The sequence below is a fragment of the Limulus polyphemus genome, unplaced genomic scaffold (assembly GCF_000517525.1).
Source record: "Limulus polyphemus unplaced genomic scaffold, Limulus_polyphemus-2.1.2 Scaffold2940, whole genome shotgun sequence".
In the NCBI taxonomy this organism is placed as follows: Eukaryota; Metazoa; Arthropoda; class Merostomata; order Xiphosura; family Limulidae; genus Limulus; species Limulus polyphemus.
Genome location: NW_013668550.1, coordinates 12,115 through 23,580, shown reverse-complemented (window position 1 = coordinate 23,580; position 11,466 = coordinate 12,115). Strand labels below are relative to the sequence as shown.

At 34.8% G+C, this 11,466-nt stretch overlaps 1 protein-coding gene across 1 annotated transcript in view; it reads left to right on the top strand.

Moving 5' to 3' along the window:
• The window catches only part of LOC106468262 (leucine-rich repeat-containing G-protein coupled receptor 5A-like), a 31,346-nt gene extending 20,559 nt beyond the window's left edge, over positions 1–10,787 (top strand). Inside the window, exons 11-13 of the mRNA XM_013928681.2 lie at positions 736–918; positions 3,508–3,746; positions 7,223–10,787. Coding sequence (XP_013784135.1) covers positions 736–918; positions 3,508–3,746; positions 7,223–9,628 — 2,828 coding nt within the window. The 3' untranslated portion in view covers positions 9,629–10,787. The remainder of the gene's footprint in view (positions 1–735; positions 919–3,507; positions 3,747–7,222) is intronic.
• Positions 10,788–11,466: the final 679 nt, after the last annotated feature.

The following is an 11,466-nucleotide window of genomic DNA, read 5'->3' as shown; positions in this document are numbered from 1 at the left end:
ACAATAAGTAGCAGTGTTGTGGTCTGTAATAACAATAAATAGCAGTGTTGTGGTCTGTAATAACCAATAAGTAGCAGTTTTGTGGTCTGTAATTAATATAACATGTTTGATTCTATTTGGCATTGAAAAGTAATATTTGTTTCTATGGTAATGTGCAGTTCTCTTAGAGCATATTAAATCAGTTCGGCAACATAGATTTAATATTCCAAATCATTGCAGTTACCATACATTTTGGAATGTAGCAGTGTTGTGGTCTGTAATAACCAATAAGTAGCAGTGTTGTGGTCTGTAATAACCAATAAGTAGCAGTGTTGTGGTCTGTAATAGCCAATTAGTAGCAGTGTTGTGGTCTGTAATAGCCAATTAGTAGCAGTGTTGTGGTCTGTGCCATGAATCGATGTAGAATAATAGAGCATATAGTGAGAAGAAAAACAAAAAGTCTATTCACTCCAACCTATTCTTTTATGATATTTTGATTAATAAATTATTTTTGTGAATGTTAAAGGCGTTTGTTATTCTCATCTATTCAGTGTTAAAGTAGTTTCGATATTTCATTCATAAAATTTGGGAGAAAAATGAACACTTTTAACGTACTTGAACAATATTTTCTCCTCCAGACTTGCATAAGGAAATTCTTATCTAAAAAATAGATATGACAATTTGCTAAAAAAAAAGTAGTGAGCAAAAACATGCCGTTAAGAACAGATGCACGTGTTTGCTTAATTTTTTTCATAGAGAATTTTTCATCAAAATTTGAAGAGTTCGCTCTTCAGTTGTGGAAATCCTTGGGTAAAGATTATACCATTCCTGACAACTTGGCTCAATATGCAGAAGAATATTTTGAAGACTACAAGTCATTTTACAATAGTGAAGACATACTTCTCGCTCGTTATCCAATCCAGTGTATACCACAACCAGGTAAGTTAGATACTGTTGTCATGGTTACATAACAAACCTACATCTGTACTTGTTTTTTAAGACTCATAACGTAGGTAAATTAATATGTAGAATTATTCCCGTACTTTTCTCTACGTTGAAATACTTTTATTTGCGAGCTTTCGGCCCTTTTACTGGAGCCTTCATCGGGCAACAATGTACTGAACGATAATAATTCGTTAAACTGTGGAACGAAATATAGGTATCCTGGTATTAAGGTTACTAAACACATAGAATTATGATGAATATAGAATATAAATCGATAAACAGGGAAAAGACAATTATAGGTATTATATAGAGAAATAAAAAATAAAGAAAAATTTCAATTTCGAATAATACATTGTAAAATTAAAGGTTTAATTTTACATCAAAACCACTGCAAATAATATGCTTTATGTCTTTTATTAGTGGTAGTATTGAGCAGTTGTTAGCTGTTGTTTTGATTAATACCAACTGGTGGTCCACTGTCTTCTGCTTGGATGGTAATAGCTTCCTTGAATTTTCTATGTTTCATGTTTTCTTCTCTGCCTATTATTTTTACATTATTTAGGTCTATTATATGGTAATTTTCCTGAACATGAAAAGCTATAGCTGATGTGTTTATAATATCTATTTGAACCTTACTTTTAAGGAACGTTGTGTTTCCCTAATGTATTGCTTATTACACTCACACCTAGTGCTATAAACTGCGTTTTTTGTGAGAGGATTGGAAAGTGGGGATTTTACCTTCGTAAGACTGTCGGATAATTTAGGAGGACTTGAGAAAACTATGGTGATGTTAAGTTTATTCATTATCCTACGAAGTTTTTCTCCTAGGCCTGCTATGTAAGGAAGAAATACATTTTTCTTTTCGTTGTGATTTTCAGGTTGTGGTTCATTAGTAGTTGAGACAGATGAACCATATAACACACGTTGAATCGTTTTATTTGGATAATCGTTATTCCTGAAAAATCTTCTCAAAATGTTTAAGTTCTTCATCTAAGTAAAAAGAGAAGCGTAAACTTGTAGCTCTAGATTTTAGTGTTTTGATAATCCCAGTTTTGACAGCTATTGTATGGCATGAGCGAAAATTCAGATATTTATTTGTTTGAGTCTTCTTCTGATAAACGGTAGTGGTCAACTTCTCGAAACTCGTGTCCTTGTGAACCAGAACATAAGGAATGGAAGTGTGTTAACGGCTTCACATTCTATGGAAAATTGTATGCTGTCAAATTGGATGTACAGATGAACATTAAATGTTTTGAGCTCTTCTTCTCCGTGGATCTATAATATAACCGTATCGTCAACATATCTCACCCATATACGAGGTTGACGAAGATATGGTGTGTTCAAAATGCCGCATGAATATTTCTGCTGCTACAGGTGATAAAGGTGAATCCATTGGAGCACCGTCTAACATATTGTAAAATCGGCCATTACAATGGAAGTAATTTGCATCGAGACAGATGTCCAGTAAGATCATGATGTTTGGGAAGCTGATGGACCTTCTTGTTGGAAGTGAGATATCGTCACTTAGTCCTGTATGTATCATTTCCATGGTATCTTTAGCAGGTATCTTGGTGAAAAGTGAAACTACGTCGATATTAGCCGTAATATCGTCTTTGGACATTACTTGGTCAGAAATGTGGTTAACGAATTCTCGTGAGTTTCTAATTGAATAAGCCAGATTTACTGTTAGAGGTTTTAGCACGCTAGAAACAAATTTGGCTGTTTTGTAAGCTGGCAAACCTATGTAAGATACAAGAGGTCGCACGGGTACCTTAGGTTTATGTATTTTGGGCAAACCATAAAGCTGTGGGGAGACTGAATGGTGTACAGATAATCTTTTATACAATGTCATGCTTATTTCCATTTTATTTGTCATGTTCAAAAGCTCTTTATTTAGCTTTTTCAATACACGTTGGGTTGGATCCGAAGATAGTCTTTGGTAAATTAAGTCCATTAACACGTCTTCTATCTTTTGTTCATTGTGACGTCGGTTTAAGACTGTATCATTTCTCTTATCAGCAGGCAATATAACAGTGTCTCTATCTATAGTTAAATTAATATAACAGTGTCTCTATCTTACTGTAAATTACTGATAGCTTGGTGCTCTTTTCTTTAGTTAGGTTGGTTCGAGGTCTAATCGTAGATGATTTTAGGGCTTCTCGAACTTGGGACCACTATTCATTAGCAGTTGTGAGATCTAATGTATTAGCGACTGCTTGAGTGGAAGTAATAATGTTAGAATAGGGTACTTGTTTCGGAGAAGGAACAAAGTTAAGTCCAAGAGATAGTATACTTATTTAATTATCGTTAAGACGTTTGTCACTTAAGTTTACAACTGTATGCTTATTTATCTCCATTCTCCTGCACCTGTCACATTTAGATAAGAATAACAGTTTTTGAAACTTGCTAATTTGTCTGTATTTGTATCATTTATGGGAATGTTGAGTTGCAAATAAGTCAGTTCTTACCAGAAATTTAGATTTTCAATGAAAACAAAATTTGCTATGTAGACCACATTTTACTTAGTTTACTCTCAAACTACTGTAATTTTAGGATTAACCTATAAACGTGTGTTTGTCTCAGATCCGTTTCTTCCTTGTGACGACCTGTTTGGCTGGTGGACTTTACGCTGTGGAATCTGGATAGTGTTCCTTCTTGCTATGCTAGGGAACGGTGTGGTGGTGGTGGTCATAATGTTCGGTCAGAGCACAATGGACGTTCCAAGGTTTCTTGTCTGTAATCTCGCCACCGCTGACTTCTTTTTGGGGATTTATCTCGGGATCCTAGCCGTGGTGGACGCTTCCACATTAGGGGAATTTCAAGTAAGTTAGTATAATGGACGAACGTTAAGTTGCATTTAACAACAACTACATGTTGCCCATTATGAGCTAGAACGTTTCATGTTACTTCCTATAGTACGGATTTTGAAACAGTCAAAGGTGGGTGTGGGATTTAGTCATATTAGCATAACCACTGAATCTTGCTTTGTTTAACTACTGTTTGTTTGCTTAAATACTGCCATTAAGCATGATCCTCACTCAGCTCTGTATGTGTGTGTAATTTATGAGCGAATATGTTTCATGTTATTTCCTACATAATAGATTTTGTTACGTAATATGAGCTAGAATGTTTCATGTAACATCCTATAGAATGGATTTTGTTACCTAGTGTAAGCTAGAATATTTTTCATATTATTCCCTATAGTATGAGTTTTGTTACCTAATGTGAGGTAGAATGTTTTTGGTTACTTCCTATACTATACATTATTTTATTAATGTAAGCTAATACGTCTTCATATTATTCTAGTTATTATGAGTTTTATCAACTAATATGAGTGAGGATGTTTTCATATTGCTTCTTGTTGTATTAGTTTTGTTTTTACCTAATGTGAGGTATAATGTTTTCGGTTACTACCTATACTATACATTGTTCTTCATACTGTCAGCTAATATGTTTTCATATTACTTCCTACAGTATGAGTTTTGTTATCTAATGTGATTATTTTAATATATATATTTAAAGATTGTTTCGTCTTTCGTTTCTCCATGCCCAGTATTGTAAAGACTGTTGTTCACGGAAATAAGCCTTAACTTGGTTTGTAACCAAGAGATTGATAATGTGAACACCACTAAGTCTTGGAGATTTTAATATTCTGTTAGAAGTATCAGTAACATTTCCAGACTTTAAGGCCCTGCTGGGAGTGTCAATAAAATTTTCAGACATTCAAGTCATGCTGGGAGTGCCAGCAAACCTTGCAGACATTTAATTAAATTATTAACTTCTGATCAAAGCAAGTTACCTTCTTTGATAGTTACTAGAAGCAACCCAGTAATGAGTATAGTTAATTAAATATACTTTTCTTATGTTTTTACTTATAAAGAATAAAATACATTGAAAACCGATAAGCCTAAAATTTATAATAAACTGTGGATGTTTTTCTACGTTTCTTTAATTTGTCCATTTAGGATTCAAAATCAGAGATGTTTGAAATTAGCATGTGAAATCTATCTTTTGTCTCCACAAGTAACTCTCTGTTCAAGAGGCCTTTCATTGGATGTCAGAACTTGTCAGTTGACTTGGATGATGTGAGACAAAAGGTCTTTCGGTTTCTAATGCTTCGCCAGCCTTTGGCGTTTAAACCCGTAACTTTTGAAGTATTATACTACACGAGTATAAAAGTCTGTCAAAAATGACAGGAACCCATTCTTATATGATTAACGAAAATTATAGAATTTAACTAAAACGAATTTTTTTCTATCTCCAAAATGCACCTACTCTTCACTTATTTCATCAGCCTCGAAGTAATTCTTTAATAACCACATTTTTAGTAAAAACTACGCAGAAAAATGAAATGTTATCGTGAACAAAAGTACGTGTGCACTCTGAAAGAGACTTGAGCCTTTCACTGTATTCTAGGTCAGGAAGTTGAAAACATAGTGCGGACATTCCGACACAAATTTTTAACTCTTTCGACTGTTCAAAGGATATTGAACATTCAACACAAACACCATAGTTGGACATTACCAAAAAAAAAAAAGGAACGTGAATACGTTCTCAACAGAGTGACAAAGGAAATAAGCCTTTTATAGTGAGTGATACAAATAACGTATCATATATACTTTTATTTCGCATCGTACAGGTAAAATTACGGATTCCGTTATTGAAACATAAGGCCTCTTGAGCAGTCACTTTTGGGTGAAAAAAAAAAGACAGATATTAAATGCTATTTTTACACGCTTCTGATTTTGAATCCTAAATTGACAAATTAAAAGGAATGTTGAGAAAAAAGCGTTTGCAATTTACGGGATTTTTTATCAAAAATTTTAGGCTTATTGCTTTTAATGTTTCGACGTTTAAACTCTAACTCTTAATAGAATGCACCATTTCGTCAGTTGGATACCTTCGCTGTTAGCTATAGTTTTAGCTGTAAACTCAATAATAGCTCACCAGATTCGGCTACTATAGCAGATTTAATTTAGTCATGTATACTGTATACTGAACTAACAGCTAACAATGCAAAATAATTTGCATAATAAAAATATAATAATAAGAAACTAAATATAATAAAGAACAGATATATTAAACATTATAATCAATACTGTTAATGAAAGTAACATTAACCTCTTATTGTCACATGGGTCATATATGGCACATACTTATTGAACAGCGTTTACTCATAGTTATACTCGCAAACTAGAGATATCTGGCACACACCCGAAGTATGATTTTTCTTTTCCTGTATATTTTGTATTCAAAACACTAAATGAATACTTTCTGAATGACTTTAAATTTTTCTATCATTAAATTGTTTTTGGTCCAAAAGAGGTTAATGAAAAAATCAAGTACATCTGTATATCCCAATTACGGAACGCATGAAGTACTACTGGCTTGCTTCATCTAGTATCGTAGATTTAATGTTCCTTGAAGAATGTTCCACAACTTTCCAAAATTCTTCTTAACATTTATGTAATAACTTCTACTAGGAGGGTTGCTAAACATCTACGATAATAATTAACAATAATTGGTCTTAATTATAGAACAGCAGGCAAGGTTCCAAAAGTTTCTATGATTAAAGAAAGCTAATTAATCGGTCTCGACAGAGTATTGTTTGGTTGTTTATTTTTGAATTTCCGCGCAAAGCTACACGAGGACTATCTGCGATAGCTGTCCCTAATTTAGCAGTGTAAGACTAGAGGGAAGGCAGCTAGTCATCACCACCCACCGCCAACTATTGGGCTACTCTTTTAGCAACGAATAGTGGGATTGACCGTCACAGATTGCGAGTCGAGCGCCTTAACCACCTGGCCATGCCAGGCCTCGACAGAGTAACTTTAAGGTTAACCTGATATCTGAGATAAATGACTATGACATATAGGACAGTATAAATAGTACAGAAAAAATGTTAACGAACGTACAATGTAATAAATTATAATAAAGAACAAATGAAATGAATGATAGAGTCATACAGTAAATAAATATTTGTTGGGAATATCAAAGATGGAACTTGTACCTTAATTGCTGCCTATTTTCTAAACTTCAGCCTTGTAGTAGTTATTCTGTAGTGAAGGAACAGTATCAAAACACCGTTTGTTCTAGGTTCAGAACACAACGGTAGTATTTTTGTATTCAAGTAAGATGAGTGTTGTGAATGTTCTTAAAATAGTATTCTACCATTCGAATCCATTTTTGAAATACGAAATATTTTTTCCTTTAGTTTAATTGTCTCTTGAATTATAAAAGCTTAAAGGTTTAGGTTTTAACATTCAAATTTCTACATCTTGTTTTGTTTTATTTCTAGGTGTACGGCATTTCTTGGCAAAGTTCGGCAGGATGCCAGATAGCAGGGTTCCTCGGAGTCCTGAGCAGTGAGCTGTCCGTCTACACCTTGTCAGTGATCACTTTAGAAAGGAACTACGCCATTACTCACGCTATGTACGTGAACAAACGCCTGTCTTTAAAGCATGCTGCATACATTATGGCTGCTGGCTGGACATTTGCTTTGATTATGGCAGTTATGCCTCTATGTGGTGTAAGTGACTACAGAAAGTTTGCTGTTTGTTTGCCTTTTGAGACAGGGTCAACTCTGTCACTTGGTTATGTCGTGTTTCTCATCTTTATCAATGGTATCGCTTTTCTAATCTTAATGGGATGTTACCTGAAGATGTACTGTGCTATTAGAGGATCACAAGCCTGGAATTCCAACGATTCACGAATTGCGAAGAGAATGGCTCTTCTTGTTTTCACCGACTTTGTTTGCTGGGCTCCTATAGCATTCTTTTCACTGACAGCAGTCTTTGGGCTTCACCTTATTTCATTGGAAGAAGCAAAAGTCTTTACAATTTTTATCCTCCCTCTAAATAGTTGTGCCAATCCATTTTTGTACGCCATTTTTACTAAACAGTTTAAAAAAGATTGTGTGCTTATTTGCAAAAGAATAGAAGAATCGAGAGTTACTCGTGGTATTGGGAGATGCCGTCACAGTTCCAACTTTTCTAATCGCCATACACCAGCTAATACCAACTCGGCTGCTGAACGTAAAAGCGCCGAAAGTGACCAGCCAACGTGTCAATGTGGTCAACACAAAGTCATCGATGAACCCAAACTAACGGAACGTAGAAGCCGTTGGAAATCATTTGCAATGAGATACTTTCTTTGTCAAGAATCTGAGGTACAAACCGATCCCAGTACATATACTTTCGCAATTGCACAAATACAAAAAAATCTAGAACGTGGCACTAAAACAGGCGCGAGTGTCTCCAGTGACAACTTCTCATCTCGGTCTGACAGTTGGCGTCAGAATGCAATTCCGCTTCGACTCTTGGAACATGGCGCACGTCAAAATTCGTGGAATTTAATTCGCAAGAATTCTCAAGATTCGAGCATGTCTTGCAGTAGGCAAGATTCTTCAACATCCACTTTTCGCATGTCTCGTTCAAGTGTAAGCAGTGACAAATCGGATTCTCAACACACCCGATCAGGACTTCCAACTCTTAAAGATCGTACTCCAATCAGTCCAGTGGTAGTTGAACAATGCCATGGATTTCGGCCATGCCCATCTGTTAGGGAAAGACCAATTGTGAATGGGGAATCTCGTTTCATGCGAGGAATGATAAGTACAGCAAAAGATAATTCAAAATTATGTCGTGAGGTGGCAGTTGATGACACGCGTATTCCTCGAGTTATTGGAAAAGGATATGATCCCAGATCACAACAGTTTGGACGATTTTGTCCTAGTTGCTCTAAAAAAGATCCTAGTTTTCCATTAACATTTAAGAATAAAGAACTAGAAGAAAAATTCAACTGCTTTTATAACAGACTAGCAGAAACGAGCCATGAGGATAGTAGTGAAGTCCTGACCTCTAAAGAAGATCATGTCATTTTATCTAGTGACCAGTCTACAGGCGATCATAAAGTGGACTCTTCAAACACCCATGACACTTCACTTCCTGACTCTTCTGTTCAACCTGCTGAGATAACCGTTCATCCCCAAATAGAAATTCAAGAGAATATTTCACAAGATACAGAAAAGGAATGTGTAGAAGACAAAGTCAACAACTGGCTTAGGACTTCTGTTACCGACGTGATGGGAGGTAGTGAGGGGAGGTTGCAAGCCAGTACAGAAAGCTATCTGAACACTAACCACCTTTGCGTGAGCTTTGACAATATTCAGAATCCCAAGTCACGAAGTATGACTTATATTGCTTCTGACAGTAAATTAAACAAAGGTCGAAAAGTAGCATCGGATAATTCACTTAAAAAACTTTCCTTAAAGAGTCTACCAAGCCTGTTACGATCTCTCTCTAGCCAAAGCACCCAGAAGCTTCAGCGACTAAAAGCTAAAAGACAGTATCACTTAAAATCAAAACCCAAAGGGAATCTGCCATGTTCAGAAAGTGAAACAATAATAACAAAATGTAATGAAGAGTTTGATAATAATTGGAGGTTGCCAGTATCGCCAAAGTTGTATAAAAGAGCGAAAACTGAAGAATGTGAATCTGAATCGGAAATTGATGATGTTTTTATTGAAATAAAATGTCAGCCCATTGAACAGTGTACTAGCAAGAGCACTGAATTTGAAACATTTTCATCGCATGATAAGAAAGAAATGGTTGAACAGTCTAGTACACAACCAATGCTTAGCATCAATGAAGAACTTCCCTTGATTGAGCAGGATGATGAAAATATGAGACAAACTTCTGAATGAGAGAGAACATGATGCTTCAATATATAATCTTTATTCTGTTCTAAATGAGAAATGTCTAATCATTTTTATGAACAAGAATTGTGAATGAAAACCTTGCGATACAAACGAGTTGCTGTTGTTGGGCTTGAATTGAGTATTTGGAGATACAACTGAGCTCTTCCGAATTTTAACTGAAGAAAATCCTTGATGAGCTTCCATATATATTGTTACTTGTGAAGCCTTGTTAAATTTTGAATGGAAAAGTGGTTCTGTGCTTAGACCGTTTTTGAGCTTTAAACAAAAACCAGGTTATACTATTGAGTTCTAAGTACATACATATTTTTATAGCTGAATTATTGTTCAAATCTGAATGAAAACCTAGTTTTGCGTCTAAACCATTGTTGAGCTGTAAAACCCTGGCAGTTTAGTTACATCATTGTAGAATTCTAAATAAAAATCTGCTTTAACAGCTGGATCACTGTTAAGTGCTGAATAGAAACCTAGTTCTATGGTTAGACTGTTGTTGAGCTGTAAAATCAAGACCTGTTTTCTCAGCTAAGCCCTGTTTAAATTCTGAACGAAAACCTGATTACAAAGCTGAATCATTGTGAATTCTAAGTGAAAATATGAAAAGTCGAATCTTTGTTGAATTCTAAAAGAAAACTTGGTTCTACGACTTAGCTATTAGCGGGCTATAGATGAGGCCCTACTTTTACAGAAGAAACAGTGTCGAATTTTGAATGATAACCTAGTTCTATGTCTAGAGCATTGTAGAATTCAAATTAAGAACTGCGATTACAGTTGAATCCTTGTTGAAATCTGAATAAAGAAATGGTTCTACGGCTAGACGACTGTTCAGATCTAAAAGAAGACCTGCTTTTACAGCTTCAGATTTGCTGAATTCTGAATGAGAATTTGGTTCTATAGTTCTTAATTAAAACCTGCTTCAACAGCACAGCTTTCAATGAATTCCGACCGAGAACCTGATTTTAGCGAGATAAATGTTAAGCTCTAAATGAAGATGTGATGAGGTAACGGAGTCCTCACTGCCGACTGTGATATGTAAAAACGTGTTTCAGTGTACAATATAGATCGTGGTGTTACAATAACGGTGGATGTTTGATATATAGTTTAAAATAATAGCTATTGTATTGACTAAATATTTGCATGAAAAATCGTCTCTGAATTTTTAGTAATGATTTTTTTTTCTCTTTCACCGCATTAAGCACAAAATTGTAGCAGTTAGCCAGTTTTTTTTTGCTATTCTGTAATTAAAATTGGCTCATATATCATATTTCTCAAGCTCTTATTATAACATGTCTTACGGGAAAATATACAACATATTATTTTAATTTCTAGTTTTTGACCTTGCGACAGCATTTCTATGTCTATTTTAAATACTCAGGATGTTGTGTTAAAATTAATGTAGTTTTAATGTGATGTTAAAAACTTTGTATCTTAATCTCTCTTTAGATATTTATTTCTAATATTTCTTGTGTTGTTTTTGTGCATTATTGTTTTAAATGGATTATGATCAGAAAAATCCACAAAATAAACTCTGTTCTGGCATATAACTCTGGTGGTTAATATACTATTCATAACAAGAGCAATCAAAGATATTACATACCCTTGCCCCACCATTCCTTTTCGAGATTGCATGAGTTTATATTGGATAACGTCAAATTTCACCCTAGAAAACTCAGAAAATCCTTCTCAGATCCAGAATGATCAACAATCCGAATCATTTTTTGTAGTGTGATGAGAAGTCTCAACCTTAATGTGCTCATGAAATTTGGTATAAATTTGATCACACTTTACAGAGTTATTAATCCAAAACTCGAAAACGACCTATTTCTCCA